The sequence below is a fragment of the Thunnus maccoyii genome, chromosome 1 (assembly GCF_910596095.1).
Source record: "Thunnus maccoyii chromosome 1, fThuMac1.1, whole genome shotgun sequence".
Classification (NCBI taxonomy): domain Eukaryota; kingdom Metazoa; phylum Chordata; class Actinopteri; order Scombriformes; family Scombridae; genus Thunnus; species Thunnus maccoyii.
Window position 1 is genome coordinate 31,732,460 of NC_056533.1, and position 17,514 is coordinate 31,749,973.

General features: G+C 38.3%; 1 protein-coding gene across 3 annotated transcripts in view; it reads left to right on the plus strand.

Annotated features, from left to right (window-relative positions):
* Positions 1 to 17,514, plus strand: part of tspan4a (tetraspanin 4a) — a 144,009-nt gene that overhangs the window by 103,321 nt on the left and 23,174 nt on the right. For all 3 annotated transcript variants that reach the window (XM_042391389.1, XM_042390668.1, XM_042389854.1), the window contains one exon: positions 1,958 to 2,032. In XM_042391389.1, the coding sequence (XP_042247323.1) occupies positions 1,958 to 2,032 (75 nt within the window). The remainder of the gene's footprint in view (positions 1 to 1,957; positions 2,033 to 17,514) is intronic.

Sequence of the window (17,514 nt, forward strand, 5' to 3'; positions counted from 1 at the left end):
ATCTGCTCCGAGCAACCGCTAACCGCTTCTGTGTCAACTGAAAATGGTGTTGACAGGACCTTTTCCTTTGGTCTACTGGTTATGATAAAATAATCCCCCCCTCCCAAACAGAAATCGGCTTACGTGGACACAATGTCAGACTGAATAATGAAGTCTTCGTCTTCCAGATTTGTACAGTAAATAGGCAATTGTTTGCTGACACAATACCCATAACAACATAAAAAAGTGATCATTTGTTGCTTTAACCTTAAAAGGCCAAAAATCGATTAATGCAACTGTAAGTAGGAAATAGTGGTTAAAGTGCTCGTGGCAGCAAGAATGTGCTAAAGAATTCTTGAGCAAGACAGTGAATATCTTCCAGTGTAGTTGAACATTTGACCCTTCACTCTCTTAGCACTGTGGAGGGAAAAGATTTCCCTTCCTGGATCAATAGCAGGTCAGAAAATATCACAAAAAGACAAATTCAAACTTGACTTTTGTTTCGTTGTTAGCAAAACGTCCTCTGTGTCTGGTGGTCTCATTATTTATTTTTAAAAACTGTACGTTCGGTTGCAGAAACATGGAGCATAATGATAAAAAAAAGTCTTATTGTTGCTGTCTGGTGTAAAAACCTCCAGCAAATTTTCAGACACTAAGAAAAACAGCAGTGTCTCCTCAATCAACTGCATTTTATTTTCACATTATCCAGTGGCTTGTTAAAGGATTTCATCATCCCAAATAGGTTGAAATTTCTCAACCCTTAGTGAAACATAGTTTTCCCTCTTAAATAAACACCTGAAAATCCCCCAAATTGGAGTTATCTGGTATTTCACAGTGAATAACATTCAGACAATGAAGCCTGACAGAACAATAGAAATTGATTTCAGATGCTTATTTGAGAGCACCTCTTGAATAGCGCACAAGTGAGTCAAACACACCGTGGGCTGTGTGCTGCCGTCGATTCGTTACCTAGTCTGTCTCTCAGCTTCTAGTGTTGCCGCTGAGGCTTTCATCCTTTCCACGCTTAGTGATTCATTCATGCAGGTGCTGCCAAAAAGACCTCGGGGGCAACTGACAGCCCTGCTCGATACCAGTCTTGTGAACTAGCAACACTCACATTCACTGTCAAGCAAATGCCTGGAATACACAGGAGGAAGTGTAGCTATGAGGTCTTTGAACAAGAACATCTCTGCTTTTGAAATTTGTATTTTGACCCTCTGAGAAGATTTCACGATGTCTGCGTCTTTTTTCCGAAAAAAAAACGAAAACAAATTCTTCGAAACGCTGCTGTTTGTATATGTATACGTCTTTAGACATCAACCGATATTCTAGTGCCATTTCATCTTTTACTGACCCTCTGGAACGTACCATTATTGCTAAAAAATATTTCATCCCTCCCTCGGCTCAGACAGGTGAGAGAGAGACGGAGTCACGTCTTCGCAAAGTGGTTGATGGATGAGCTCGTAACTGTTTTAAGCACTCAAAAGGGCCCTCAGGAAGATGTATCACCCATCGAGCAGCTCATCTCGGCCGCCGTACGGAGGAGGGGCGGGTGGGGACTGGCGAAGAGTAAAATGTGGCTCCTTTAACAAATTCAAAAGTGGAAGGAGGAAAACTGTATATCACCTCGTCTGTCCTACTAGCTATGACTGTCCCACCTCCTCCTCTCTCTCTGCACTCTTGACCTGTCAGTTAGAAATATCGAGGCTGAACGATCTACGGCTCCTCGATCGATCTTAACTCGCAGGCCTCTTCTCCTTGACACTCTATGGCCATTTCCCTTCTTTCTCTTATTTCTTTTTCTTTTCACTCTTTCACACACTTTAATGTCCTTTTTTCTTCTCCTCAATGTATATTTTGTTCATTGTTCACAGAGAAATAGATGCTTGTTAACCCCAATGTGATCTTTTTCTCTCCACTGATAAATGGTCTGTAAAATAACTGAGCTGTCTTGTCTCTTCCCTTCGTGTCTCCACAGTTCTTCATCCTTCTTCTGCTTATCTTCTTCCTGGAAATTCTGTCCATCATGCTTTTCTTCATCTACCAAGACGAGGTAAGACATAAGTGATTGCTCTCATTGTGTTAGCCTATATCCTGTCATTTTCTCCACCTGAACAAGATAATAACAGGCTGCGGAGAGACTGTCCAATTCCCTTCATATGTCATGTAGACTGCTGACGTTTCAGATAGACGTTGGCATGTAAAATGATGCGTCTCAGCAGCAGGGTTTGTTTTTGAAGTTCATGCAAGCAGTGCAAGCAGTAGAAAAGAGCATGCCAGCTGACATTCTGCATAAACGATGTTTTAATGAGATTTTTTTGTTGTTGTTGTTTTTACTTTGGTTGATGCACAAACATCTTTGGGGAGACATCTTTGGGCTACGGCCGGAAAAAAATATACACTGTCACAATTTCCTGTACTTGTTAGTAAATCTCAATTTATCTCAGCTCATCCATTTTGGATGATTTCCCCTGTAAATAAACAAGTCAGGCAAAAGAAAAGAAAAGGATGAGCTACCCTTCTCCTAATACAAATTTGTAATCTCTTCACATTTTCAGCTAAGGTTTTAATAATGCATTGAAAGGGCATGTTAAATTCCATCCATCCTAATCTTAATTAAGGGGTTGAGGGCTGGATTTTGGGTTTTGGAAGATTAATGCAAAAGCACTGACAATGTGTCTTCTGTTCTGTCCATAAACATCTATTGAACACAGAATGACAAACATCACTTTGACAATGGGTATTAGTTGGATTTTGTGAGATTAGTGAGATTAGTTCGGTGCTGGGGGAAAGGACATTCCCAAAATAAATCTGCGTTGATGCAACCAATGACTCAGAAGTTTTAAAATATGGTCCAAGGCCTGCTATAACAACAACAAAAAAAAAAAACCTGTCTTCAGTCCCCTGAGGATTATGTTTCGTGTTATTTTGTGTTATCTTGTAATGCAAAACTGCTGTTGCCGCTGTCAGAGGACCACTATGACTCCTCACATCAGCACTTTCAAGTACAATCAGATTCTTAACAAACAGAACAGCCTTGACTTTTTGCAATAATAGAATCAAAAGTCCAAAGCACAGTAAATGACCAGTTACTGAATTATAGACAACATGTCGAGCAGTAACGACAGCTGTGAACACATGACTGCTTTTGTATATTTTCATGATTTATCTTCTTTAATTGATTAATTGAACACTAATAGAAACTGATAGCATGTTTCTACTGAAATGAAATCCTTTAGAGGGAGTGGGTGTCCTGTAATGAGGTGAAGATATAAAGTACGTTAAAAAATTCTTCAGGTGTTATAATTCCATGAAGTGTGCAATATATTGAGCATCCTTTACAGACAAATAATTGACCACTGCCAGATGGAGGGAATTCAAAGCATGGTGGCCCTTCATAAATCACTAGCAATTCTCCTCCACTTGCACTGCATTATTCATGTGCTGAGACTAAGAACATTATCCCCAAAGATTTAGGCCAAGGCCAACTCTGTGTAATGCCTTTGTACATTTTGGTAAATAACAACCTACTTTGATATTTCTAACTCGTTCTGTCTGAATTATAGTTGAGACCATAGACCTTGGTCCTGTATGTACTTTGTTCTGGCTTTTATCTCTTTGTTATTGTAATTCTGGCATGATTATATTGCCTAATGTGTTGAATTTCCATCACAGTGGTGTAACACAATGAATATTTCTGGACCGGCATATTCTTCTGGGATTTCAGCCAATCAGCAGTGTTCTGTTTACCTTTTAATGAATGTTGACTGCTGTCACGCCTCACCTTTCCTTTAGTATCTGTGTTCCCTGATGTTCAGTGCACCTCATTTATTCAGGATCTGAATAATTCAGTTTCATCTACCCAGGAGGCAATTAGCGACAGAACCAAGTAAAAATTTAGGGATGGTCTTGATGTTCTGCAGAGCTGGTGCACTGAGGGAAATCACTGACAGTAAAAAAATGGGTGTCCATTACTTGATATACCATTGATATTTTTTAAAAAAGCAGGAGGCAATTCTCTGAGTTCATTCTGTCTTTTAAAGATGCAGTATGTATGAATCAGAAATTCCTTCTCGTTAATGACACGAGTGGCCGTTGAGTGAGCTGCAGTTAGTATCACGTTGCTCGTGTGTGCTCCATCAGCGCGAGCGAGCAGCAGCGCTAACATTAGCCACCTATAACCACAATATCACAATATATTTCACATGCTTTGATGTAATGTTAACTCAACTGTTCAATAGGAAGAAAGCCAGCCCGGGGTCGGACGTTTGCGGACCCCATTTCTAAGCTAACATTACCAAGTGTTGCACCCTGTTGGCGCTGTAGGGGGACGGTAGATAGGCAAGGCACTCGGGAGCGCGCATTAACGTCACATCCTTTGGAATTTCTTGGCAAAACCGTCCTGAGTCCTTTACACAGAATTCAGTCCACAGGCTGTTATTGGCAACTGAGAAAGTCAGGGAAGGTCTCATTTTATTATTTCTTCACATTCTGTTGATGATTTTAGTTAATTTTTTAAATGTTTTCAACTAAAATACTTACATAATTCTTATTGCACCTTTAAATTGTTGAATGTGTGCACTGCTGGAAAATTGAATAAAACCTCTACAGTGTAATATCACAAGGTATATTTCATAATATCTTTCACTTTTCTTATGTTGCAAAGAAATATCTTGACTTTTGCGTATTATGTGAACTTAAAAAGTCATTGAGGTATAATGTTTTCATTAGGTTGCGTGCATGGCTGCTTACCAGAACAGGTGCTGCAGGTCCAAACTGATAAAATGATCAAATAAAATGATCAAGTCTTTTCAAATATTCAGCTGCACTGACAAAAAGTAATTGAAAAACAACTTGTGAGCGTTTTCTAAAATATTGCCCCTTTGATTAAAGTCCCCCTCCCGATGAGCCCACTCTGATTTCCGTCAGCTCCAGAGGCAATAGTAGTCAGATTTCATGTCTTTTTCTCATTATTTACTCAAAATATAAACTTCTCAAAAACATCTGTACATGTTTGAGCACAGAATATGCAAGTTGACAACGTGAACAACCTGTGGAACAACCTTAGCAACAAAGACTACAGAACTGACGGCCATTAGTAGGTATGTGTGAACAATCTGATGTCCTTTTGATGAGGAAGTAGAGGTAACTTTGCAAACAGAGCGTCAGCGTAGGCAGTAGCCCTGGCCTTTGACTTGAAGGCGGCATGTTTACATACATGCACCTCAAGTTTTAGAACTTTGACTATGTTTAATATTGACATCCAACATTTTATAACAATATATAAATGACAGAAAATCACAAAAAGCATGTGATGCCCCCTTTAAGGTTAGGAAAGCTCTTGTTTTTTTACTCTTTACTTGCCTTGAAACCGACACAAGTGTGGTTGAAACGTAGGTTGTATAATAAACTCATTGGAGCTGAATGTGAGGTCGTCTTTCCTTCAATATATACCAATACCATGACCAGCACCTATCGTGTGCATCCACCAGTTAACCTTTGCTGACAGGAAACATTTACTGTCTGTAAATAAACTTACAGAATCTAATATTTAAGTCACAAACTTTGCACAGCCAAACATTAATCTCTATGACTGTGCTATAAGAAAGTCACACAAACAAAGCTCATTTTTATTTGCTTGAACAAACAATGTCTACTGATATTTTTCTTGAGAGAACAGTCTGCATCGAATACAAACAAACTTTGATTTGGGGATGGTTGGATAGTACTGTATGCTTACTGTGCCAACACTAAGTCTTGTTTTGAGCATCCATACTAGGAGATACAGAAAAGGGATTTGTCCCCTGATTTTAATTTCATCAGAAACTGTGTCTGCGAGCAAGGTTTTGTTTGTGTAATCCTCCAATATGAGTGTGATATTCTGGTCACACTTTGTCTCTCTGCTGCTGTTGCGTGCAAGCATGCAGCGTTTACCTCATTAGTTTAGGGAAGAAACACACACAAAAGTGGACTGATTGCCACATGTAAGAGGAGCATCATTTTGCAGTATTGCCACTGATTTGTTGCAAAAAATAATGACTGTTCATTATAAATAAAACATAAAATCTCTTTAAAACAAATTCAAAACATTAAAAACCCTTTACAAAGAGTAAAACTGCACGTTGCAGCATCGTCTCAAGCATTGTGTGATTTAAGCAGTTGTAACATACGGTAGATTTAGGATGTTGAGGATGAACATAATGCAGTGTTTGAATGTTCAGAAATACTCATTTTATAATTTAGAGTGTCTTCAAAGTAAACACCTAAGGTATTGATTATTTAGGGGGGATTTACTTTCAGTACAGTGTGATATAAACAAACTAACTAGGTGAAAAAGACAATTAACCCAGATAGACAGTGAAAACATGCATACAAATATTTTTGGACCCAAATATGAAATCCTTTTCAGCATTCGTTAGATTTTATCTTCTTGGATTTTTCCCACAGTTTTTAGAGCCCTAGTTTATCTCTGATTATCAAGCCATGCTGACTTTCACCTCCTCCATCACCATCATCACCATGGTAACTCCCTGGAAGCAGTCCTGCAGTTGGAACATAAGTCAATGCTATTCCTCTAGTATGCAAAGCCTTCCAGATACCATAACTTAAAGAGCTAGAGTGCAGCGGTGGGTGCATGTTGATGAACTCCGTCGGCTTCAGGTATGGTCACGCTCAGTGGTCCGGTTTATTACACCTGCTTTAGACCTGATAAAAAGCTCCATGACGCAGCTGGAAGCTACTTCAAACAGCTCACAGATCTTCCACGCACCTGAAACAGTTTGTTTTACTTTGTTGGTTCCTAAGAATGATGAAATGGTCCAATGAGGTTAATGTCATTGAAGCCAGTGGGACTCAAAGTGTCAAAGTGAATAAAAATAAGTCAGAGTCAGCGGTGTGATATTGAAAATTGATGTATGGCTGTTTCATATTATCTCTCCACATGGATTTACAGCCTTGTCCACTTTGCCTTTATTATCACCTCAAGGGAATATTACTCCACCACACAAACAAAGCAATAACAACAGCAGACCACGAGCAATACAGTATTTAAGGATTAGGAAACTGTCAACAATAGTGTTATAAAAACTATTATTCGCATTATATTATTTTTTAATAGTCACAGTTGTAGTAGTGTAGTACTACAGGTAGTGACAGTAGGGAGAGATCTTATCTCAACAGCCCTATAAGGTCTCTGCATTTGTTTCCTGTTCATTTTGAATAACATTTGAATTATATATCATTTTGGCTCTTAGTGCATTATGCATGCATGTTTTTGTATTTGTGCATATGCTTTTACTGTCATTTTTGTATTAAATCTGCTATATATATTAAGTTTTGCTTGCTTTCCTCATAGTACAGATGCACTTCAGTCAGCTAACTCATGTGGATCAGCACTCAGTACCGTATGTGTGCAAGTCAACCATAAAATTTTAACTCATAAAGCCGATATAAGACATTATCTACCCTCCACTAGAGACCAGAGTTTGTTATGAGTAGATGGAGAAACCCTGCAAAATAACTGTAACAAGCTACAGTATATAGGAAATTTGCAGAAAAATCTAATGCAGGCCATAATACTCATAATACTTCGACCCGAGTGTGTATACTTTACCACATTATAAGTGAACAGCATGAAAGCATCATAAAACATATGGCAAAAAAACAACCAACAGCAAAGTAAACTCAGCCACTATAAGAAATTACTTCCAATTAATACCGGTACAAATACCTCACATGGTACTTTTACTGCTATACTGAGTATAGCACCAGTGATAGTAATATTTGTGATAGTCATGGTATTAGTGGTAGTAATAGCATTTATGGTATTAGATTCAGATTTATTCCCTCATCAAACAGCCTGAAGGGATGTTAAAAGGTCTCAACAAAAGCACAAATAATTGAGTGAACACTGGGAGCAAATCGAAAATGCTGACACTGAACATGTCAATACAGGTAATAGAAATTATCGGCCATTCTTGCTCTAGAGCTCCCTGGTAGGTTACCCCTGAGGTGTATATAAAGCTGTTATGCAAGTATATTGATAGGACTTGGAGTCTGTTATATAAATGATCCAAAACCAGATCAATAACTGAAACGTAAGGTGTTTGAATGCACTTGCGTGATTTAAAGGGCTAATTACATTAGAACCCCAGACGTTCACCGTGAATCGCGCCCCCTTCGTGTACTTATATTAGTTTATACTAGTTTATTAGTTTTATATCAATATACTGTGGAATTAAACCAAATATCAATGTTTGCTCAGACGTAGACCACACAGTCAGTTCATACTGTTCTGTATGAGCAGCTGAGGAGACATTCATCAAAGAGATATCTATCAACTATGATCACTCTTTGATTGAAGATTCCAATCCAATACCCATTTGGCACCAACAGTGATACACTGGATACGTCTGTATCTAGTGTGATCTTGGAGTTCAAAAGCTGAGTGCAACAAAGGCCCCGTAGCCAAAAGGTTTGATTTTGACATTGATGGGTTAAAATTAAAGGGAAAAGTCTTCCGTCAGATATTCCTAAACTGCTTTGTGTGATCAGTCTGTGATGTTCAGTGGAGTTCTCTTTTGAGGAAGAGTTGTCATTCACCTTTTTGGTATCCCGATTTTACCCCCACTTATTCTATCTACTCCTGCTGGTGATTTCCTGAATTCCCAAGATTGTCTTTTGATCCATCTGAGAACAGCTGTGAAATGTTGATTTTACATTTAGAGAGAAGAGTAACAAATGGCCATAATGAAGAGAGTTTACAATATAGAAAGAGTGAGAGCCGTGCCCTTTACGGAAAAGGCAACACGTCTTATGATTGTATTACATTATAAACTATTCCGGGTACTTTAAGAGGAGAAAATTGTCTCTCAATCTCTGCCAAAATATACTTCTTCTCTTTTTGCTGAACATTACTAGAAAATGACATGTCTGGAAGTCCATGTTCTTTCTGAGGCCTTAACATTAAAAAAAAAGGAAGTGCTCAGAAAAAATGAAAACTTAAAATCTACAATTCATTGAGAACTGAGCAAAAATCCATGAGCTGATGAACATCATTTGGTATGACTGAAAGTTCCAAAACAGCTATTAAATGGACCCTGAGATGATATTGTTTCCCCAGCTACTGTTTACAAGGTCAAGTATTAACTTTGAAACTCAACTTTATGTTTTTCTGTTGCTTTAAAACCAAAAAATATATAATCTAAGACTCCACTTATAATTATATGATATAAATCTAATCTATATATAGATAATCCTTATACAATATCTAATAATATATATAGATTATACTGCTAAACCACATAATGGGTCCAGAAATTCAATACCAGTAGCTTTTTTTTGTATAGTGCAAGTTGAATGTTGATGTTGTGGCATCCTGTTTGCTCAAAGGTTCAAACCTGAATACCAACCTTTTAGTTTTATTTAATCTGAAACTGTTAGCGACTCCTACTTGGCATCAATTGCTTGATCACATTCGTATCCTTATTTTTGATCTGATGTTTCCTTATATAAATCAAAATGTTGGTATTTTTCCATCTTTATATGAGTTTCAAGGGGTGAAATAAGCAGCATAAAGGAGGAGTCGATTTAAGCTGCCAATATGATCAATACTGTGTGATAAACATAAGAGGGGGAGGAAAGTAAGGCTGCAACTAACCGGTATTTACATTATTGATTTATCTGTCAATTATTTCATTGATTAATTGATTAGTTGTGTCAGCTATGAAATGTCGGATAATGGTGAAACTGTTTCTCAAAGCCCAAGACGCAGCTTAAAATGTCTTGTTTTGTCAATAACCCAAATGTTTTCGTAACGTATTTATTTACTATCACAGAGAACTAAAGAAACCAGAAAAATATTCACATTTATGAAGCTGGAAAACTATTAATCGATTATCAAAATAGTTGCCGATTAATTTTCTTTTGATTGACTAACAGATTAATCAACTAATCGTTGCAGCTCTACAGGAAAGACAGTAAAACACACACACAAAGGGAAATAACACTGGATTCAAGAACACTATGAGTCAGGATCAGTAATATCAATTAGCAGGATATTTGCACAAAGAAGTAATTAATTCTCTATATAATTTTGCTAATTTCAGACTGTATTTCATTTAGTCTATCTGGTTTGTTTGACAGTAAAACTAAATTAAATACTTTTACATCTTTCCTGTACAAAAACATGTTTATATTCTTCACAGAAAGGTATCAAAAAAAGTTAAATGTTGCCTCAGTGTCATATTAGCAGCATATCAAAAACGTTCAAATGTACCCAACCTCAGTACACGTCCTTTTGACTTTGCTTTAATGAAAGAGTTCATACTTCATAGATGTGTTTTGAAAATCTGTTTTTAGGACTGCATCACCATTTTCCTCCTCATTCCCCTCTGTCACTTTCAAAGGATAAAAAGATGCCAACAAATCACGTAGGGATACATTAAAAAGCCAATCATCCTGACACTGCCCTGCTGCATCTTCATCATAACATGAGCCTCATTTCAGAGAGTATCTGCAGTGTAACTTCATCCTGCTATGATCGTTTGTGTCCTCACCTCTGCATGATGTTAGGTCAATCCAGGATGAGGTATTGCCTCTGCTGTCTGGTCATGCAGCAGTAGTAAGTGTGATTTGCTATCTGCTTGTGTGCTTTGGGACGAGTCAAGGTGAGGTAATGCCGCTGTAAAAAGGTAGTCGTGAAGAGCTATGGTCAGGTTGGAACCCCAGCAGACCTCATCCACTAACCCAAAGGCTAGTGGAGCTGTTAAAATGAATCATGGCAACTATGCCAGCAGATGTAGTGGCCATGTTTGTCATTCTGATGGTGCCATTTGTAAAAGTTTGAAAATGCCTGCTATTGAAACATTGGTAGCACTTTATTTTAACCCCCTTTGCTTAGTATAAGCAGTATATAAACAATTAATTAATAGTCTAAACACACTATAACACTATAATATAACTTGTAAGCAGAGAAAAGAACATTTTGTGTCTCCATGGCAACTGCACAAAGTCCTTACTTATCCTTACTAATCATTTATACACAGTGTTGGACAAGTAACCTAGAAATGTAATCGCTTGTAATGTAATCAGTAATTACGATACTTTAATTACACAACAGCTAAAGTTATTAGTTACATTTATTGTTACTTTGCTTTAATTTCTCAGTCTAGCTGTCAAAGGCGCCTTTTAAATAACTTCAAAGCAGTGCTGCCATTAACAATAATTTTCAATATCGATTAATCTGCAGATTATTTTTTATTATATTCTATGAAATGTTAAAAAATAGTGAAAAAAAATTAATTCACAATTTCGTAGAGGCCACGGTCCTCAGTTAGCTTGTTTTGTCTGACGAACAGTCCAAAACCTTAAGATATTCAATTTACTGTCATATATGACAATGAAAAAACAGCAAGGTCCCTTTTCCCATTTCCCTTTTTTTAACATAAAAAATGACTGAAACAATTAGTTGATCATCATAATTGCTGCCAATTAATTTTCTAATCAATGAATTGTTGCAGCTCTACTTCAAACCCTCCACACCCACCTGTCACATCTTCTGTGTTTGGACACATATAGAAGAAGAAAATGTGACATTGTGTTTTAACGAGCAGCCAACCAACAGTTTGGAGGTATGTACTGACAACCAACAGCTAGACGGTTGACTACAGAGAACTACAGACCTAAACCAGGTGGCTCCTGAATGTAGTCTTTAGGAAAGCCAGCTGAGTAGACACAACATGCACATAAATTATCTTCAGAGTTACGTGGAGTCTAATTTCTCCTCTTTTGGTGGCGGCTAGCCGCGTCCCCACATCTCCAGCAGCCACATCAAGCTAGTACGTACCGGACCAGTCTTTCCACTTAACACCAACAGATCAAACTGACATCATCCCTCCATCAAACCTCAAATCATATGAACACTGAAAGAGGTTTCCCTTGCTGTAATCAATCCTCCTGTTCATACTGGCTATTAAAAGATCCCCTTCAAATGTGCTTTCAATGTATCTAAGTTTATCTGAAGCTAATATGAGGCTTCAGCAGTCTGAGTTAGTCATATCAAGTGGATATCTGCTACATTTACAGTACTTTTAGCATCAAATTTCCTCTTTGTGTTTCCCTGTTGAGCTGCGGTGGAAATATAGTAACAAAAAGAAGGACTTTGGCACTAAAAATACTGTAACGTTGAAAGATATCTACTTGATTTGACTCATTTAAACGACTGAAGCTCAATATTAGCTTCAGATAAACTTTTAAGTACATTTTGTGCACAGGAGGTGCATTATGAAGGGATCTTCTAATGGTCAGTATGAACAGGAGGAACGCTTATGGCAAGAAAAACATGTTTTAATGTTTATTTGGGCACCTAACTGTTGTTTTAAGACCGACTTGAAAAATTGTGAACCCGTCCTTCAATGATGGTTCTGGGATTCAGCCATCATGAATGTAATCAATTGCACCTTTACTTTTCCTATCATGTCAAGTGTCTGCTGTGAAAAAGGTCTATTGAGTCCAACCACAGGCCAGTTTTTTCAGCTTTGTTCACTGAGGAGCAAATGTTTTTTTACAGACGCAGTGGATACACAGCCCTACACATTTTCAATATGTTTTGTTTGTTTTATGTATTTCAATCAATTTGAGAATAAAGCCATTTGGCAAGAAATCACATATAAATGACTTTTATACCAGAACGTATTTTATGTATTGCATTATAGGACGGGAAGGTAATTCAAAGTTTATCCATATATGAAAAAAAAGTGCCCTGCTTCATTTATGGTTGAATGAAAATACTGTTGTTGTTGTTGCCTTAGAAAAAAAAGTCATCAGAAAAAGTAATTTCTTTGTATACCACCTGTGTTTGTGAGACACAAATGACTAAATAGGTTAAAGTTGAGAAACTGAAAATGTGTTTGAATTCACGTGGTACTTGTTTCATTTAAATTAATTTAAATTCAGTTTGTGAAGGACCTGGTCTGCTGTATCCGGTACCTTCTTCCAGACCACAGCAGGTAGAAAAGGCTGTTATCCAGGTGGTTGTGATCCTTAATGATTCTCCTAGTCTTATTATTGCAGCGCCCGGTGTAATTACCTTTTAGACAAGGTAAAGCACCACCTATTGTATGTTCCTCCAAAGAAACCACTCTCTGCAGGGTCTTGCGGTCCTGTTCGGTGCTGTTTCCCTATCAGGCAGAGATGTTCCCTGTCAGGACGCTCTCGATGGTGCAGGAGTAGAAATTCCTCAGTATTTGAGGAGATACCCAGAATTTCCTCAAGCATCTGAGGTGAAACAGTCTCCGCCTTGCCTTTCTCACGACTGAGTCGGTGTGCAGCACCTGGGTCAGGCCCCCGGTGATGTGTCAGTCTCACTCTCACATCACCTCCTCTTCCCCTCCTCCACTTCCAACTGTTTTAAGACTAAACACAGGAAATTGTGAAATAACTTGATAAGGAAAAGGGGAAAAAAAATAACCCATTTGTGAACAGACTTTCAAATGCAGGTAAAGTGCAACCATTCATGTGACAAAACAAACTACAAGCATCATATATCTGAATTGCAGACATACAACACGTGAAACCCGATTAAATACCCATTTCAAGCAGGATAGCTCCACTTTCTCCACATCATTACTGTTCCAGCATCAGCCGTCAAACATTTAAGCTTGTCAAGATATCAAAATGCAGCACCCCTGTCTGAATACATTTCAAGGCTGAGAAATTTTCATTTCATGTAGACTGAAGAAATGAAATTAGATAAACACCCCTGGCTAATCACATTACTAAAATACACCCACGTCAGGGCAATGTTAATATGAGAGAAATTGAGATGATCGTCAAACAGACAAGATATTTGTTTGCGGAGTCTTGAAATATATGTGACAAGGGAATGTGCAGTTTGAGGGCTGCAGATAACAATGCTGAGGAGTTGCAACAACAGTAATTATAAGTCATTTAAATTGCAATCAGGCCTAGATGCACATATTATGAAGGGACACAAGAGAGTGAAGCTCTGCAACAGGAAGAAAACTGGAAAATATAAACACTCCTACAGTTACATTTGAATAAACATGAAAAAAAAAAAAACATGACGTCAGCGAGATACGGGAAGAAATTGAACACAAATCAAATGTTCCGGTTTCAATTTCACCTCTCAGCAGGAGCAAAAAAAATTTTTTCCTGTGAAACACAAAAGCTTTTGCTCAGTTGGTGGTGGACTGCCAGGTGTCTTGTTCCTCCTGCTTCAGATTATTCGGTCTTCTTCAAGACATGAAAAACAAGCTCGGCTTTATGTTCTTGCTTTGTGCAATTTCTATATAAGTGGGTTTAGGGTTACAATTTGAAAAAAAGGTTTTGAATAAATAACAAATTGCGTGTGGGTTATTTAGCTAAAGAGTTACATATTGCAGTTTTGTTGCCTCTTTCTGGTTCATGAATTCAATAAAACAGCACAATTTGAGGGGTTAAAGGGTTACACTTGAAATACAACAAAGGGCTCCTTGCAGAGGTTGAAAACCCACTCACAAACTGAGATATTAGCCTGAGGTGAGTAAACGCTCTGCTGTCAAAGGCTTCACAGGTTCTGTAGGACAATGGACAGAGCACTGACAGATTTCTGCTGGGAAATCACAGTAGGAGTAACAGTTCAACTGTGCTGCTTTGAATAAAATGAGTCCATTTATGTAAAAACTGCAAATTATTAAATTTGTCTGTTTTTACCATGTGCCATGATTAAAGACATTTCTAAATCCTTTTTTTTTTTGCCAGATGTAAATTAGTTTTGGCAAATCTATCAGGCTTTTTTTCTCTCTCCTGTTCAATTCCAAAAGTAAAATAATTCAAAGAATTTTAATTGTGTTGATAAAGGAAAACCATCACTGTGAATGAGAAGCCACCAGTTGCCACCGAACTACAAAGGGGTTCTGTTCACAGTTTCACACTAGCACATAGTTAATTTGTTGCTTTTCCAACTAATTATTTCAGCTGAAGAAACGCATTTTTCGTGGTTATTTCAGGACTCGCCGTCTGTCAGTCACAACCCAGTCAAGCCAGACGACGAGCCGAAGAGAGATGCTTCTGCTAATTTAAATTTTACACTATTCATATTTTATTTTCACAATATTTTCTAAATTATTCAAAGCCTGCAACATGACATATGCTTCTCACTGCAACGTCCGTAACTCACCCTTTTAGTCATGGCAGGGTACTTAAACCGTCAGTGCTCTGCTCACTCTTTTGCTGTCGTGCCTGCTGCCCGACGCTGTCACTTACTGCCACTGCTATTCATGTAACGTTTCACCAACCATACCTCCACCCCAGCATCCACTGGTAGGACTGTGCATTGCTCAAGGTGGGAAGATTTTATTATCACTCTCTGCTGTACTGAGCTTGGTGACGATGTGATAGACTCCAAATATCAACACTTTACACATTCTGCATTCACATAATAATCTTTTTCACATGTTTGACACTACAACGACAGAATAACTGTAGATAAAAGGTTATAAAATATAAAAATCTACAGTGATGTTAAACAGTTCAGCACATTTTTCCTTAGGGAAAATGTAGCCGTAGTTGTCGATAGCCTAGCAAAAGTATTTCAGTGACGCATCAAAATAGTTTCATGCGTCACCTCCGAACTCCTTCGTAGTATCAACAACATGGAGAAACAGGCCACAAACACACAGATCTCGGCGTTGGGAATGAGTCCAATCATAATGAAAGTTTTCCTCTGAATCTCAGAGATAATGAGTCTTGACCTTGTGTTATTGTCCAATATCTTGTCCAAGATCATTCAGTACCACCTTGATTAATCCCGTTCAAGTATCATCCCTTATAACCTCAATTCTGCTAGTTCGCTACTTTCCCCCCGTTAGCGGCATTGATTGTCTACTCACATGGTTTGCCAAGTGTTAATCAAGAACTGATTAGAAGCAGAGGAGGGAAAGGAGTTGGGGTTGTAATTGATTTGCCCCAGCTAAGGACTGAGATTAGTCACTTAAAGGGGAATGCCACACATATTAATAATTTACGTATGTTATTGCTGTGCCCCAGGACAGAATTACAAGTCGGAGACAGAAGCCTTAAATTTGTGACTCTGGTATCCCATTTATTATCTGAGGAGCACTACCAGATTTCACATCCCACTTTACAAATTTAAAGGTTTCCTGAAATTATAGCTTTACTGAAGAGCTGTCAAAGTTTGCAAGTATTGACCGATTTGTCCTGAGGCACAGGAATAACATATGTGGATTCTTTAGAAGGGTGGCATACCCCTGTAAATCCTTTCCCGAAATGTACTGCAACACTTCCAAAGATTTAAACTCATATCCCAAGCCAGGGGAAGTAAAGTGCAGCAAGTCAGACTAATATAGTCTGTCTGCAGTCAAAATAAATGTCCTTGAAAAACGTTGACTTTGGTCCAAATTGGTCAGAGTCCGGGGAATGTAATCTGGGCTCCGGCTCCCTTGGAGGAAGGATAAAATGAAAGCATTTGCAGGAAACTAGCCCTTGCCAATAAGCGTGGGCACCCAATAGGTGAGGAAACCCCGTGGGACCTTCGGGTACTTTTAGAAAGCACAGAGATGACTGGGTGACAAAATTACACATATTTGAAATGACTGAAACATGACTTTTTAAATCAAACATTTTATACAACCTTGATTTGGGATTATCTGGAGGTACAAAGCCGCCGGCATTGTTGTGATGAATTCTAAACTCAAGGCAGCAGTTTAATCTATAAAACAATGATGTTAAAAATCCTCCTTTTTTAGAGCCGGTAACGTCATTGCAGGAGATGAAGTAGGACATGTTTTATGCAGTTTGGCGTCTCATAGTGAAATAATGTGTTCACGGGAAATCCACAGAGAGTATGATCACAGATTTTTCCTCTTTTTTTTTTAATGTCTTTATCTACTTTACTGTATCTCTGATTCTGTCTTCCTCCCACATTTATGACACAGGTAATGGATATCCACTGTTTGGAGGAAGCGGGTAAATTGAGGCATTTTTCCTCTCATTATTTCCGCTCCTCTGAAAAACCTTTCTTGTGTTTCTTTCAAACATAATGTCCTTCCTCTCGGGCTGTCACAGATAGAAAGCTCCCTTTCTTTGCTTGCTTTACTGTCAGTGTTATCTTTGCATGGAGTCCAGTGGTCATATAAGCACTCCATCTGCCCAACAGTGTACACAGGTATGCTATTATATATTCTGACCTTCGTCGCTCTCTGGCTCATCCTCTCCCTCTCTTTCCCTGTTTACTTTTTTTCCTGCATCCACTCTCTTCCCCACCTCCATCTCTCATCCCCCTTTTTTAAAATCCACATCTCTCTGTCTCTCCTCTCCTCTCCTCTCCTCTCCTCTACTCTACTCTCCTCTCCGTATACATCTCATCTCTTATCTCTCCTTCTATCCCTGCCATATAAATAATTGATGGCCCATCTTTGACTCGCCTGGTGTAGTTAAAGGGCGACTCAAGTCCCGAGGACAACATCAATACTAAACTAAAAGTACAGCTGAGGCGTATTCACAGTCTGCTTGCCA